The following is a 15,982-nucleotide window of genomic DNA, read 5'->3' on the forward strand; positions in this document are numbered from 1 at the left end:
CACCTGTTGTGCGGATGGCTAAATAATTCCTCGTGTGTTTTATTATATTTTATTAAATTTGTGTCAATTAATAAAGGAAAAATAGTACTAATTCGTGGTATTACCCAAAAACCGTCATCTATTTCGATTTTGGAAATATTTGGCAATATGTGCTTAAGTGTCCCATCTTACCCCATTGTAGTATATGTTAAAACAAATTGTAAAATTACGTAATTTTATTAGCTTTTTTTCAGGTATTTTTGTAAAGTACATTAACTACGTAGACAATACGACTAAAAACATTTTATAAAGTCATATTTTCAACGTTATATATACGTTAAAACAAATCGTAAAATGACGTAATTTTATTAGTTTTTTGGGGTTCATTTTTTCCGCTAAAAACAACGTATCAAATACGTTATTTTACGTGAACTTCCAACGTTTAAGCCAGTAGGTTATAAGTAAGTTCATAATTCATAATATCGTAATATATACGTCTAAACAAAAGGTTATAACCTGGACTTTACAACGTTTACTTTGTTTTCTTTCCGATGTCGGTACCAAACTACAACCTAAATATAACGTTGTGAATGTTGTAAATACGTTTTGTGTTTGCTTGGTCGTGGTATCACCCCAAGGCCCAAATCCGACATATTTTTGAGTTTGGAAATATTGGAAAACTGTTTGGAAATATTTAATGGCTGTTAAAAACTCCTGCTCTGTATACTATATACTAGAATCATCTTGCTCACAAATTGTCAGCTTTGCATTGATATCAAATTTTAATTAACAACCATTTGTACAAAACATTTGATACAACAGCATATGTGTTCCGAATAAAAGTTGATTTAAATTATCTTTTCTACCATTGTTCTATTGTCTGGGGATTGGTATAAAATAAATTGTACAATAACACCACATACAAAGTGACTAAATGTTTAACAGCTTATCTGACAACTTATCTCTAATGTAGCCTTTTTCTGGGTGAAAAGGTGACCAAAGTAGGATTTTAAAATACGGAATAAATTTACACAGCCTTACATCTATTTCATGCTGGCAACAGTTTTCTACACAAAATGACTCTAAACACTACCATGATAATGATTTTTACCCACGATAAAGCTACATGCAATAAGGAATGATTTTAAACAATGTAGAGTCCATTATCACTTTCGATATGAATTAATCTTCCCTTGATGTCTTCAACAATTGATAAAATATTTTCTGAATTTAATTTTGAATTGTTCTTCTGTTTGTCATCACTTGATGAACAAGCTGAAAACATTTGTGAAGTTATTTAAACTTGTTGTTTTAAATAATACTCTCACTAAAAATTGTTTTGCCTTAAGCACCCAACATCATACAACAACAGTAGATACTATATATCTAAAATGCCATTTAGGACGACCTCCGTGAACACTTGGCTACTGTTCAGATAGATTAACTGTCACAACCACCCCACCCCTCATCTACTCTTGCGATTTCCTTATATGACCCAGCCTCATGGTTTCGATATCTTCTTTGTTATGTTCTACGCGCAATTGGCAGCTGCCAGTAAGTTTACCACTTTTATTACTGCTTTGTATATTTGTAAACACCTTAATTTCTTGCATGTGTAACTAAGTGACTTTTTACTTTCTATTTCTATAAGTGCTTTAACTTTCGATAACCACACACACCCACTTAACACAATTCACACTCCAGCAATACATAAAGAAGAAAATATTGAATGTGTGCATTCTCCAGTTAGAAAGATGTACTATAGCAAAGTAAGATCTCTAGGGATTCTACATCCGTAATAATAGTAGCTACTTGAAGCAGCTTGTTGTGAGAATATGTCATTATTAAATTAATATAAATGTAATAAGAACAGGGAGGGAAACTCTTTTCATTTTAGAGAGAAATAAAATGTACTTACATCAAAATTATTTTAACCTGCTGTTAGGTTTACAAAAAAAGCAAAGAGAAATAGATTAGGGACAGGTAGTGCAATTCTATTTTAGCTTTCATAATTTTGTTAAAAACTAAAAAATGATTTGTTGGTCAGCAATAAGAGACATCAGTGTTCAATCCGTTTTACATAGATGGTAATGAATTAGTAACAAGAGCAGACAAAATAAAGCAATAAAAAAAGTTTATTTTACCTGAATTAAAGTTGTGATATGCTCTAAGTTCATCGGCTGACCACTTTTTCACTAACGGCTGTAAGTTTAATAATGGTGTCCACATCGGTTGAAGCTAAATGAACCAACATTGTGTTAACAAAATAAATTGGTCAAGGAATGCCAAGTTAGTAAGAAATATAAGTTTCGTATTAATAAAATGCTCCTTTTTTGTTTTAAAAGTTTCCCTATAAAAATCACACAATTTTCAGTCATCTGATGTCAATGTCTTTGCTATTTTTTCCAAATCTTTCTAAAATATTTTAATAAAAATTGACACTTATCAGATAGCTTATTAAATCGAATTGATTTAACATCTTTAGAATTCCATGTTTGGATGAGCATATTTATCAGCTAATTTTGAAATTGGTTCATGGTATAATTAAATGTTAATATGGGTGTTTTGTTTGTAAGACAGACCCAAACTACAAAAACTACAATTACATTGTGTTGATATATAATTATCGACATCAAATAAAGTGTTCGTACAAATCATAAAAAATAAATTTCTACATTCTGTTTTAAAAAAGTTTTTAAAATACTAAACGGGTGCCTGATCATATTTTTGGTTCGTTTGGTTCCGTCAGTTTGTCACGGTTGCGTTTAAATTAAATGTAACTTGGCTATTTAACATTGCAACAGGCGGTAATAACAACCTAAACATGTTTCAGAAGTAGAAGTAATTCATATTTATGATGTTTTCCTCAATTAAGCTCTAAGCAGCATGTTTGTTAGGTAGTGATTTGATAAACAAATTATTTTCTGAAAAAGTTACTGCTTTTGTAGTGCTGCTTGTTAGGGGTTAAGAGTTGGAGCTGGGTTGAGGGCTTTAACTGACATAAAACACTGCAAAAACAAGATTATAATGTGCCGTAATATATCATTATTGTGACATAACATATTGCTAATATGACGTAATAAATCGTTAACCTTACACAGGTCAGGCAAATTACGAGGACAAAACATGTTTTCGCGCATTTTCAAAGTTAATTTTCGACATGAACACCCAACATTTTTGCAAAAAAATTAAACAGTGGGTATCTGTAAGGTCTAAGGACATTTAGAAACGAAACTGGCCACCAGCTAAAGGATTACCTGTTTGCAACGCAATCTTGTATGGCTTTTAAAATATTACGACAAAATGCTTGGGTTGCAAGATTTTCCCAAAGTGAATTTTTTTTAAATGGGTCGCTTTAAAACGAGTTGGAAACCACTGCGTTAGATCATAACAACAGACCAACCTTAAACAGAATTGATGAATCATATTTTCGTAAACACTCAATAAGGCTTGCTATGTGACGATGTCCATTTTTTGAAATCTAAAAAAATGTTACAAATGTATTAACTTAAAGAATTTATTAAATACAACTATTCTCACATGCCCAAGTTATAAAAATAACATAAGTACATTATTGTGTACCATATGTGTTGGCTTCATATAGATGATTTGCCTACCAATATGAACATTGATTTTCACTTACTTAACTGTGGTATTGCTTGTTATTTTAGGTATGACTGCCAATTTTAATAGCTAAAATAAAACTAACAAGCTTTTAACCACAGGGGTATCTACCAAAGATGGCGCAACAGTTCTAACTTCTGTGTCAGCAAGCAATGTGAACAGTAAACAACATTAAAATTTATGGAATGTAATTACCGGCCCATCTTGTTCTAACAATACCAATATACTTGGTGTAACTCGGCTCCAGAATTCTAGTAGTAAAATAGCTGGTGTGGCGTGTTCATTTATGGGGTTGTAACTATTACCAATGCTAACAGAGCCTGTCACACCACTACTAGCTTGTGATGGAAGGTAGAAAGAGAGTTGCTCACAGTAGACAGTCCATAACTGTTCATAAAAGTTGCAGGAGTAACATTAAATGTAACAGCACATGGTTTCCAAAAACCACAAATGCAAAGTCAAGTTAAAGTCAACAATTCTTAACTTTCACCCAAGGTCTAAATGCCAATTCCTTATTATTGTGGCTTAAAAATATTAGAGTATGCTTCTTAATACATCTCTAAACACTATCATAAAATGTTGACACTGTGTTCTTTTTTAATACAATAACATGATTTAGCAAACTGTGTGAAACCTTAGCTGATGGTCCAACCTATTCAACAGGTTGCGAAGCATATTTTATGAGAAGGTACTTGTGTTTTATGAGAAATTACATTACTACTCATGAGATATGATACAACACTACTCAACTTTATTTATATATACTGCAGGATATATATATGCATATGCTTCTGTATTACCTGGCAAAATAAGAATGAGTAAAACAACGCTCCCATGCTAATCTTTATTTCCTGCTATAAATAATAAAGGTAAAATATATTTAACCGGTCTTTGTTATTTTCCTATGTTGTTTAGAGAAACACAAACAAAAGCATTATTTTATAATTGCCCTAAAATATGACCCTAACTTATATTTGTTTTATAAATAATAAGTAATTTGTTAAATAATTTGTTTTATAAATAATAAAATATGACCCTAACTTATATTTGTTTTATTATAACAAATACTTAAGTTGGAAATACAAATGGTCTTTTTTCTTGTACCATTTGGGAAATTAACAATTTTTATGTTACAAAAGTCCTATCATAGCTAAGCACACTTCAACAGATTTTTATTAAGTTAAAGCAATAAGAAATGGAACAAGAAATACCTCATTTGATGAATATCTTGCCTAAAAAAAATTAAATTTCTAAATTTAAAGTACAAGCATTTTGTTAATTTAAACAAGTGCTTCTGTTTGACTAATACATTCTGTGCTCGACGAATAGGACAAGAATTCAAAAATAGACATAGCACAACTAATCATACATACTGAAATATTTTTATCTTAAATATTTAAATGAGGATTGGTAAAGCTTGTAATAACACAGAATTGGATACAGGCCTAACAGGTATTTTAGTTGATGTGAGCTTCTTATCACAGCGAAAAATTAAAATTAGTTGAGGTTATGTAAAAGTAATAAAATCACTGGAATTGTAAATTCTTTACCTTATTATGTTCCAAGTACCCTGCAAATATTACTTGCAATATATTTGACAAATTTGGACCAGTTTCAAATGGAACAGGTTGCCATAATGTTCGTTCAGGAAATTGTTGCAACCCAAGGTGGCTGAGTGTTCCAAGTAGTATCCATGACAACCGTTTGATGTGAGTTACGCAATCATTGTATTCTTTCAAGCTGAATGTATATAACATGTTAGAAAATAAATCTAAAATAATAATGTAATGGTGAGATATAAACTACCGTTCAAGAATAAATAAATTTATTAATTTGTCTCTGTTTTAGGAGAAACTCCAGGGGGTTACACTGATAATTTAGTTTGCAGCATTTGTAGTGACATTATACAACTATGCCCACTTCCAAGTTATCACGGTATGCCGAAATTGCTCTTTTTCTGTATGGCTGCCAATTTTTTCCAGTAGGGTATTTTTAATTGCCTTGCCCAAGAACACACATGTTCATAATAGTGGCAACATGAAGGCAGTATTGACCACTGTACCATGTAATCAGGGAAATGAAATTTATACTTCTCAAACTTTTTGCGATTAATTAGAGTATCAAGTACAAGTTGTTAGCGTAGCTTTGGGTATTTAGTTTTAATAATCACAATTTAGACACCTTTTGTAACCATACAACAAAAATGAATAACTTAAACATTTGAAATATAATACACACCCATACTGCATAGTCGATGGAGGCTGAAACAACCATGGAAAACTTGAATTCAGAGTTTTCTGACATAACATTCCAGCTACAATTTGAGCAATAGCAAGTTTAATATGAGATCTTCCGCTATCAGTGCATGACATATCAAGTGTGCAACAGTTTGTATGGTTGTTCAACTTATCCTGTGGAAGTTACAACCACAAGTTGTTATAAACAGTTTAATATGATGTGTATAAACTTATTGTTTAACAAAACAGATTTACAGCTGGGGGTACCTGTTGTCTGGATAAGAGGTACAAAACAATCTTACCAAAAATTCAAAATCAAAAAAAAAAAAAGTTGTTTAATTAAAATTTAAAAAAAATTGCCACAAAGATTTACAATTAAAGTAAAAAGAACTGATTTATTTTGTTTGTGATATTAATTCATGATAGTTGTGGTCTGCTAAAAATCAATGAACAAAAATTATGAATATCTTAGACAAAAACATACATATCGACTTTTAAATATGTAAAATGTTAAAATTTAAAACAACTTCATATCTTATTGTGTGCAAAAGTAGATTTGTTACAAATATGTATAATATTTCACAATATTTGATTTAATACGGCAAATAAATAAGATTTGTTTAAATCTAAACTTACAGCAATCTTAGTCAGAAATTGTTCATCTGAAAGAATATCCAGACAATCAGACAAGTGTCCTTTCATGCATTCCATGGCATAACTTGGTCCCTGTATATCATTGTAAGCAGTATTAAATACAAACTTGTGTTTTTTACATAAATTCTTGCTGCCAGGAAAGTATGGATTGAAAACAGCTTCTTCTGTTAACTAATTTATACATTGAGGTTTCAACCTTTTCTTTAAGAGTTATTTATCACTGTTAAAGAATTTTTAACAAAGAGTTAGCCATTTACCCTTAATATAAATGACATGAATGGGTTAGAAAAATACCATTTCGAAAACAAAGTTATGTTTTGTACTGCGCTGTCATTGTAATAATAGTAGCTTACCTTTGATTTGGATAAAACTTTCATTGAAAGGAAATGAAACATGGTGCGAGGATTAACTGAACTGCCAGAATCAAGCAACACAAACTGTAAAATTAGTTTGTACATATTAATACTAACTATACCAGCACAATTTTATTTATCTCTTCCATAAAATGGCAAAAATAATCACCCATGTACAACGTGTTCACAGACACACTAGGCTTAAAATGTGATTATATTTTTAATCTTATAATATTTCTAACTAAACAAACATCATAAACATAGTTCAATCTGTTTTGTTGGGCAAATTTCACAACCTGCATTTTAAATAACTCTTTAAAAATAATCACTTATTTTGAAACCAGGTTGTATCGTATAATAATTTGGGTGGTTTTACCTACCAACTGTGCAACTTACTGATTACTGTGTTGGAGTAATTATTGTTAAGTGTCACGCCCAAAGGCAAACATGGTCACAATATGTTAAGCCACTTCAATAAAAATCCAAATCAAATGCAGATAAATAATTTTGATATAGATAAATATATAATAAGTTTGACCTGTAGTAGAAGCAGCAAGTTGCATTCACTGATTGAGCAACTTAGCTTAAGTGATGCGATAAGTTTGGCAATTGCAAGTCGAGTTATAAACAGCTTGTCTCTGTCCTGTAATATTTCACTATGACAGTTTTTCATCACTAATTTACACACATCTTAACAGTCAGCATAGCAAAAAGAAGAAGAAACACATGCTAAACAATTAAAATCCTCTGATTTCATTTTATTGATTAGGTTAAATTTTAGGTAGAATACAAAAAATATTGAAGGCCCTATGCGAACCAAGTTAAGGAATCCTGGTCATTTAAACAAAAGGAACACATTGTTTTTATATCACAAGACATGGGTTTCAAACTAGGCTAAGCAATCATAGAATTTACTGCTCTACATTAATCCACGAAAATTACACAATACATCTAACTATCACGACAAATAGAGAACACAGCAACAATTACCAACAAAAATGGTGTTTTTGGATTTCGATTATCGAGGATTATATTGTCTATCTTTAATAAAAAGTCAATTCAATTCACCTTAGAAAAGAGGTAGAGTGTGTAGATGCAGATAAAACTAAAACCAGTACAGACTTACCTTGTTAAATATTTTATTGGTGGTAGTACAGAGCTCGTGAAAGGTAACCACAGAGAAATGACTTGATGGTATCAACATTGTTAATACTTTGGAAAATGGTTCAAGCAATGATTGCTAAGTAAACAGGTTTTGTATTATTGGGAATTAAGGATTACTACCAAAGAGTCGAAACAATTAGGCTCTGGAGAAGGTTGGTTTGGCAATTTTGAATTTTTTAAGTTTAGAATTGGATTAAGGTAGGAGCTGTATTAAACATTTCACAAATCTAAAGCTTAAAAAGATACATATTATTTATGACTAAATATAATCAATGTATAATATTAATGCTTTAGTGTATTCTAACCATTTAAACTTTCAAACATAAAACAAGAGTTGTAATAAAAAAATACAAGAAAGAGACAGGAATTCCCAGTTATATAAAATATGCAGTATAGTTTGGGGTAAAAAGCAACCAAATAACGATTTAAGATTTTGGCAGAACACAATAAGAACATAGGATTTTAATTTTGAATATATATATAATTACCTTCAATGTAAGATAAGCATGTGCATTTAATAATGCTATCATAATGTTAAGGAGATTATCAAATGATTTCTGTAAAACAGAATGCAATGTTACATGCTTTATGGATTTTGAAGTCAATGTGCTCCCTTGTTACTGTACTATGTGTATTTTGCATAAGTTAGTTAATGCTTATACTAGACATACAATGCTTTCTGGATTATCCGTCCTAGTTGGCAAAATAATCTCAAGTACTTAGAAGAAGCGTGTTGATAATATTCAAATTAACATGATAAGATAGTTATAGAAGGGTGGGGGAAGATGGGACACTTTGTCAGACGAGACTTTTTTTTAATTTTCTTTTTACAGACCCCCATTTAATGATAATCAGGAAAATAAGGTTACAGAATTATTCGACAGTATTATCACGACTTTATAAAACGCCCGTCAAAGCTGATTACTGTTTTTAAATATTAAAAAATATTGTAAATTAGAAACAGTATATTTTGAACAGGTAAAAAAATGGGAAATAGTAAGGTGCTATTTTTTAATGCTCGCTAAATCATAGTAAAGCCAATGAATTTTTTCAGTTTGCGTGTGCGAACGATTAAACTAGTTCATAGCTTCATAAAACAACCTTGAATATTTCGTACAGTTTGATTTTGTCTCATAAAACTAGTTTTAGTTTTGTAAAAAAACACTGAGATATAAGCATGAAGAAAACAGGCAGGGGTCAATATGGCTTTAATTTGAGATAAAAACAACAACAAAAATATCGGTTTACCGTTACACATATATATGAAGTTTGCATAGTAAAGAAACTAGCACAGCTTGTTTAACTCGGTAGGTTAACTACAAATTGCAGAATGCTGCTAAAGTAAATATATTTCAATTTAGAGTCCCATCTCCCCCCACATTGTAGTTTTGTATGTTTTCATTGCCAAACTTTGAAAGATTTGCTTTTAATTTAGTAATTTATACCTCAGGGATTTTTCAACTATAAGATACTGATATAATAAAAAGATAATATTTTGAAAATATATTCGAAATTTGGTCATTTGCACGTGGTGATAATTTATGAGAAGTGTTGTGCCAAAAACAGAGTAGTAATACCCAATTTGTAGCAAAAATAAAAACTTTATCAAAAGTTATAGTCAATTTTCTGTTAATTCAAGTTCATATACATTTGTAGGATACAATATTTATCCATTAAAGTTCGAACATTACCCATTGTCGTTCAAACAATACCAAATGTTATCCAATAATATAATGTATAGGTAACATGTTAAAAACTATAGCAGTAGAGCAAGAAAAAGAATGTTTAGACCTAATTTTCAAAGCTTACAGTATTATTTCGTGTTATTTACGTATATTCCTATTTATAAATACACTTATTAATCAAAATTAGCAATGATTTTAAACTGTCCCATCTTATCCTGTGTGTTTTTAAATTGTAAAATTTCACCTGTTGTGGGGATCGCTAAATAACTCCTCATGTGTTTTATTATATTTTGTTAAATTGTTGTCAATTAATAAAGGAATGATAGTACTAATTCATGTATTAACCAAAAACCGTCATATATTTTGATTTTGGAAATATTTGGCAATATGTGCTTAAGTGTCCCATCTTCCCCCATTGTACTATATTTAAATTTAATATAGTTCACCTTAAAAAACAATTTCAGTGTAAATTTACTAATGAACCTGGTTGGTGGAATCCAACCATTGCATTTTAAAACAGTTGGTGCATTAAATAGCACAATTCGCACTTACCATTTCAAACTTCTGTAAATAACTTTGCATTTTTAAGAAAAACAAAGCGAATGAGTTAACCACAGGTTGCCACTGATTGTTGGGAGCATCATGTGGCAAGTATTGAAGGTACGTTGCTAAGTTCGTTAACAGCCTTGATAACACAGTTGAATTTAATTCAGAAAGATCATCAGGAAGCCCCTGTTGCAAAATGAATCTTCAATATCTGACCATGATAGTTACTTCTTTATGTACGCATGAAAGGTTTTCACAGTGATACTACCTTTGCTATATCTCACAGTATTTGTGGGGGCTTTGAGCTCTTGGTACTCACTTACGTTAAACTTTGTAAGTGAATATTTTTTGCGACTGTCAATTTGTATAAATGAGTTTCACTTATTAATCTTATGCGTAGGGAGTAGGCATAGCACATGTGTTGCATTTTATTCGCCCTTTGAGTCCTTGTCATCAATTGTAGCAGCATTAAGCTTTCAACTTGTATTCTTAAATTAGAGGGCAAGTGCTTCAACCGTTGTGCTATGATAATGATAAACGTCAATACTAACCTCCAACACATATCTTAACACATCAACATGATGTAAACCTGAGTATCCTCGCAGACAGGTCATTAACACTGGGATGAAATGATCACCTGTTGAAAATTGAGTGAAAAGAGAAGAGTAAGGCTATAAGATATTGGGAACATACAACATTGTCATTTAAAAATAAAGGTATACATAATTAAAATCACAAAGAATGTGTGAACAACCTGTTTTTTATTAGTTGCATAGTTGTTTAAACATATATATTTCTATGGATTTAAGTTAATGTTGAGTACCCACTGATTAGGCAATATTTAACATTAATTTTTATTTTTAAATGTTCAGGTAACAATATTAAATTAATTGCCACCAATACTTTTAAGATAACAATCCAATAAAAACAATTGTTTAACAAAAATTTAGTAGAGCATATATTTTCCCATTAAGTTTTAGCTGATAAAACAATGTTTTAAAATAAACTTCATGTTAAACTGTTTATTTCAGGTGATCAGTGCTTAGAAAAATAAAAAGTTAAATATTTACCTGATTGGAATGACACAAGAAATAATCGTGAGAAAATATGATTTTCAGCCAGTTGGTGCAGGATGCAGCGAATAGATTGTTTAGCCATGTGAGCTGAACTTTCAAATGCAGAGCTGCCTGTTGTTGAGATAGGGTTTTCATCCCATAATGGTTCAGCTACTTTGACTAACTGTAAATTGGAAAATGTGTTTTAAATGAATGAAATCCATAATGTATTATTAATAATGTACTTTTACCAACTATATCAAAAATATTACACAAATAAAAATATGTTGTTCTCTTAACAAGACCCCGCCATATATTTTAGTTTAATACCCACTATGAAAACAAATAGAGCTTCTGTGAAATTCAGTAAAGAAAGTAATTTTGGCATTAACTATTTGCTTTTTTGTGTGAATTACATCGTATATATTTCAAGTTCATATTAATTTCATTTACCCAATGGCAAATAGCTGTGATCTGATGTTGGGTGTACGCAACATCTTCTTAATCAATATTGTTTCATAATGGTTCTTTTAAACAGAGTGTTTTATTGACTGCTGTTTTCCAAATCCTTATTATCTTATTGCCGAACCCCACACACCCCTGATTTACTATTTATTTGTGTGCATAAACTATTATGTTAGAAGAGCAGAGAGAAAATTATCATATGATTTAATAAATCTAGGAAGCAATTATAACAATAAAACAAACGAATGTAATAAGTATAAAGAGAATAAACATACCTGTGCAAGTATTCGTGGAATTGATGGAACTGCAAGACTTGCATCAAATCTCACAAATTGACACAAGTTAACAATACATATAGAAATTGTGTCCTTGTTTGATTCAGTTATGTTTTCTTTGCAGTGAATGCATCTAAAAAGAGGTTAAAAAATACAATAAACACAATGTAGCAGCATAAGGCTTCACACTATGTATCATTTGGTTACGAAGCAAACCAAACACTTTACTTTGGTGCCTTCATTGTTCATCATGCGAAATATGTTGCTAAAAAGAGAGTAACAATGAGTTACCTTACTGATATATGTGACAAATTTTCCCGCCTTCTTTTCTCTTGAGACAATTCATCAACTAAAAGAATGTTTGAAATTTAAAAGTGCTTTGTTAAGGATAAAAATAACAGAAATGAGAAAATCTTTTGTATTGCTTTCAAATCAACCACATAATAGGCGAAACAACATTTTAACTTTCCATTTATATCCATTTATTTATTTATTATACAACTTCAATTGGCAGACAATTAAATTTCAGTTAAATGAGATAAATATATAGAGTATGCATAACCAAAAATGTGTTGTAACCTTTTCTATTGGTGGCTTCTCCTTGATCAAATCTGGTAAATTTTAATTTTTTAATAAGAAAATGCAAAAAAACTTTTTAAAATGCAAATATTTGATCACACAGGTTACAGAACTACCTTGAATTTGTTTTGCTTTGTTTAGTTTTATTTGAATCAAAATTACAGTGCAGTCCACTTGCCAAAGCCTCATTCCAATGATTTAAATTCGCCTAAAAACAAAGTTCAGAAATATTATAATTGGAGTTGATATTTTGTTTATTTGTTTGTTGTGACAAAAGTACAAACGATTTTTTAAAAAACTGAATGGAAGTAAAGTAATTTTCTACGAACAGTCATTATAATTGGATAAAGTATACAAATGGATGCGGGCTTTTATTAACTGCTGCACACAAATGTACAACTCACATTAAGCTGCAACTGTACTAATAGTAAGGCTTACAGACCTGACTCATGCAATAGGAAACAGGCTTTAAAAAAGTGTATTACAAAGATTGATCAAACCTTTGAAAATCAAAACCCACAAAATCTGTAACATTTGTGCAACCCTCATTCTTACTTGTTTTAGGTCTCAAAGGTATCTAACTTTCTGCACAACTTTAACAATGAATTATAAGCATTGCAAAGTTAAAAATAAAGCTTACGTATCTCACCATTGCTGATACAGCAAAATTGTTTAAAAAAAGATTTTATTCCCTTTATTATTATTTATAATTTATAACATTATAAAGAAGTCTTTTTAATGATAATGTTTGTGTGAAGCTGTAAATTGCATTCGAAGAGAGTGCTAACAAACATTCAGTTTAATTAAGATTTTTTCTTTTTAATGGTTTGAATATAAGAATCGCATTCGTATAGAACCATGTGGTGACTACCCATTCTGCTAAACAGACAGACAAATTAAGGTATGCTGTTATTGATTTGCAAAGATAAAAGAACTGGCAACAAATTTGACCATTTGAAAGGAAGAGTCTGATGGGATTATGTTATGATTCTACTTGTTACAATTACAGATGCCCTTGAGAACAAACTTTTTTGTCGTTTTTTTTTTAATGCATGGTCCCAAATTTGGTCTGATTTTCTATTTCTATTATTTGTGGGTAAGGTCCCTGTCAAGGACCTGGGAATTAAGCCAGATTACCCCAACACCCGGGTGCATTTAAGTCATTGGTCTGATTTGAAAGAAGAAGTAATTTGTAGGCTTAGTTTATAAGCTTGCTGCTTAGTAATAAAACAGATATGTTGCACAGGTTCAAGAACGGACTGAAAAATGTTTATAAAACAATCAAGATTTTTACAAAAAAGTATCATTTTCCCAAATTTTGGATATGAGAAGCATAAACTGTTCTGACGAGTCTGGACATTATTAGCAAATATTTTGATTAGAATTTAAATAGGATTTCTTCAAAAGTATTTTTTTGAAATTGCCTTTCCTATTGATACCTTACTTTTTAAAATAAACATAAAGCGAATCATCCTCAAGACACAGCAAACTCTCTCAAGATATTTTGAAGATGATTTTATAAAACTTTTAGTATTTATGGCTATTAAATTTGTGATTATTGTTTGTTTTATTTCAGTAATCCCAAGTTACTAACATCCCTAAACTCAATAAATTTTGTTCCCACAGCAATTTAATCAAGTTTTTAATACATTATATTTTCATATCTTTAATAATTTCTGAAATATTTAATAGTCCAAGATTTATTAAGATGTCATTAATTTTATATCGACGTCATCAAAAAAAATAAAAGTTTGAAGACAAGTTCACACAAAAAAATGTGTTTTTTGTTTTTTGCTTGCAAAATCCAATTAACTAAGATCTGGTCAAAAGCTGAAAAAAATTAAAAAGGAAACCCGCAGTCAGATGGTTTTCATAATATCTCCATATCATGGACTATCACAGAACAATAAAATTATATTTGTAAAGTTCACATTCTGAACTTTTGTAGCTAAATGTTCGCTAAAAAGAGTTAAATACCTAAGCCCACAGTTGCCTAATGCCAATCAACAACAACTTTGATAACAAAAAGGTTACAAAGAACTAACGAACGTGATCGTTTGTTCCCAGATAATTATATTTGTACAATGTGGTCATTCCAGCAATTTTGCAATTATTGTACAAGCTAAATATATCCATTTTGAAGTGTTAAATACCATGAGAAACTTAAACTAATCATACATTACATGTACTAATACTCACAAAACTTTTCATAACAGTGTCAGATATATTGGTTTGATGAGCAGATGACAGTGAATGATTCACATTGAAGCTGTCATAAGAATCAAGATCTTTGTAAGCAGGTGGACTCTGCAACATAACAAAATATAAAATTATATTGACTGCATTACTGGGTTTGTAAAATTTTATTTTTCAAACGAGTGTTTTGCAAAAGGACATGCATGTCCATAACATTTTTTTCTGTTGCACTTGATACATACTGAGAATCGTTATAACATGGATGTCCTCAACAAATTCAGGATCCAGCTTCATGTATCCTCTTGTTTAGGGACGCTAACCACTGTGTAACGGTACCGGTAGTTTCAGCATATATTGTTTATTTTGAAACACTTTTTGTGTTATTTACATTCCCTATGTTTCCTCCTTAAAATTCTCAGTTCTATATTTTAATGTTATGCTTTAAGGATTTTGTGTAACCTTTAGCTGATGTCCAATGAACGCTCCAAACCTGGTGGAATGCGAGCACCAACCATAATAAATCAATGTAATAAACTAAAGTTAAATACGTAAAGCCACAAACTCACAGAGCTATAAAATGTTTGATCCTCATTGTCAGCCAGGTCTCTGACTGTCTTCCTATAAATAATACAAGTTTTTAGATTAGCCAAACCACCACAATCCTGAAACAAATTTTTAATTTGTCTTACTGTCTGCTACAAAAAAATAGTTGTATTAAAGTAATTTCAAAATTAGGTCTCAGAGACTTTGATATTATTTGTGCTCGGTATTTGGGCTATGCCTCAAAAAGATTAAGAAGCATTGACCCGCACATTTTCAGTATTTTAACAAACCTCGTATTCGTAGTTTGTGGGGAAACTGTATTGATTCGTATTTTTGCATCTCCTGTAAAAAAGACTTATCACTTATATATCAACTGTTGCTACTAGTACCAGGCATAATATAAATCTAATACTTTTCTTCTATTAAATTTGTTTTGTACCATAGAGCACCTTTGACGTCATCAAGGAGAAAGGCGTACGAGAATGCGTTCCTATTCAGTCGAAAAGCGTCGCTAAGCAAAATAATACAGGGCACGTGGTTTGCGGTTAAGAAGACGTCTTGTTTCGTAATTTCCAGTACAGCAAATTGTAAAATTCATATAAAAAATATAGTAATTTTATGATTTTC

General features: G+C 30.6%; 1 protein-coding gene across 5 annotated transcripts in view; it reads right to left on the reverse strand.

Moving 5' to 3' along the window:
• Positions 1-972: 972 nt before the first annotated feature.
• Positions 973-15,982, reverse strand: part of LOC100180994 (protein unc-79 homolog) — a 41,712-nt gene continuing 26,702 nt past the window's right edge. For 2 of the 5 annotated variants that reach the window (XM_026838109.1, XM_002122685.4), the window contains 23 exons: positions 15,646-15,697; positions 15,379-15,430; positions 14,816-14,923; positions 12,733-12,824; positions 12,617-12,648; positions 12,329-12,386; positions 12,038-12,170; positions 11,313-11,481; positions 10,794-10,879; positions 10,249-10,428; positions 8,500-8,568; positions 7,974-8,087; positions 7,386-7,490; positions 6,848-6,931; positions 6,477-6,566; positions 5,842-6,014; positions 5,154-5,343; positions 4,815-4,835; positions 4,404-4,457; positions 3,799-3,990; positions 3,383-3,460; positions 2,124-2,217; positions 973-1,254 (listed from right to left, as the gene is read on the reverse strand). In XM_026838109.1, the coding sequence (XP_026693910.1) occupies positions 1,124-1,254; positions 2,124-2,217; positions 3,383-3,460; positions 3,799-3,990; positions 4,404-4,457; positions 4,815-4,835; positions 5,154-5,343; positions 5,842-6,014; positions 6,477-6,566; positions 6,848-6,931; positions 7,386-7,490; positions 7,974-8,087; positions 8,500-8,568; positions 10,249-10,428; positions 10,794-10,879; positions 11,313-11,481; positions 12,038-12,170; positions 12,329-12,386; positions 12,617-12,648; positions 12,733-12,824; positions 14,816-14,923; positions 15,379-15,430; positions 15,646-15,697 (2,357 nt within the window). In that variant the 3' untranslated portion in view covers positions 973-1,123. The remainder of the gene's footprint in view (positions 1,255-2,123; positions 2,218-3,382; positions 3,461-3,798; positions 3,991-4,403; positions 4,458-4,814; positions 4,836-5,153; positions 5,344-5,841; positions 6,015-6,476; positions 6,567-6,847; positions 6,932-7,385; positions 7,491-7,973; positions 8,088-8,499; positions 8,569-10,248; positions 10,429-10,793; positions 10,880-11,312; positions 11,482-12,037; positions 12,171-12,328; positions 12,387-12,616; positions 12,649-12,732; positions 12,825-14,815; positions 14,924-15,378; positions 15,431-15,645; positions 15,698-15,982) is intronic. The other 3 variants (XM_018815271.2, XM_026838108.1, XM_026838107.1) reach the window with 3 other exon arrangements.

Source organism: Ciona intestinalis, unplaced genomic scaffold (assembly GCF_000224145.3).
Source record: "Ciona intestinalis unplaced genomic scaffold, KH HT000055.2, whole genome shotgun sequence".
NCBI lineage: Eukaryota > Metazoa > Chordata > Ascidiacea > Phlebobranchia > Cionidae > Ciona > Ciona intestinalis.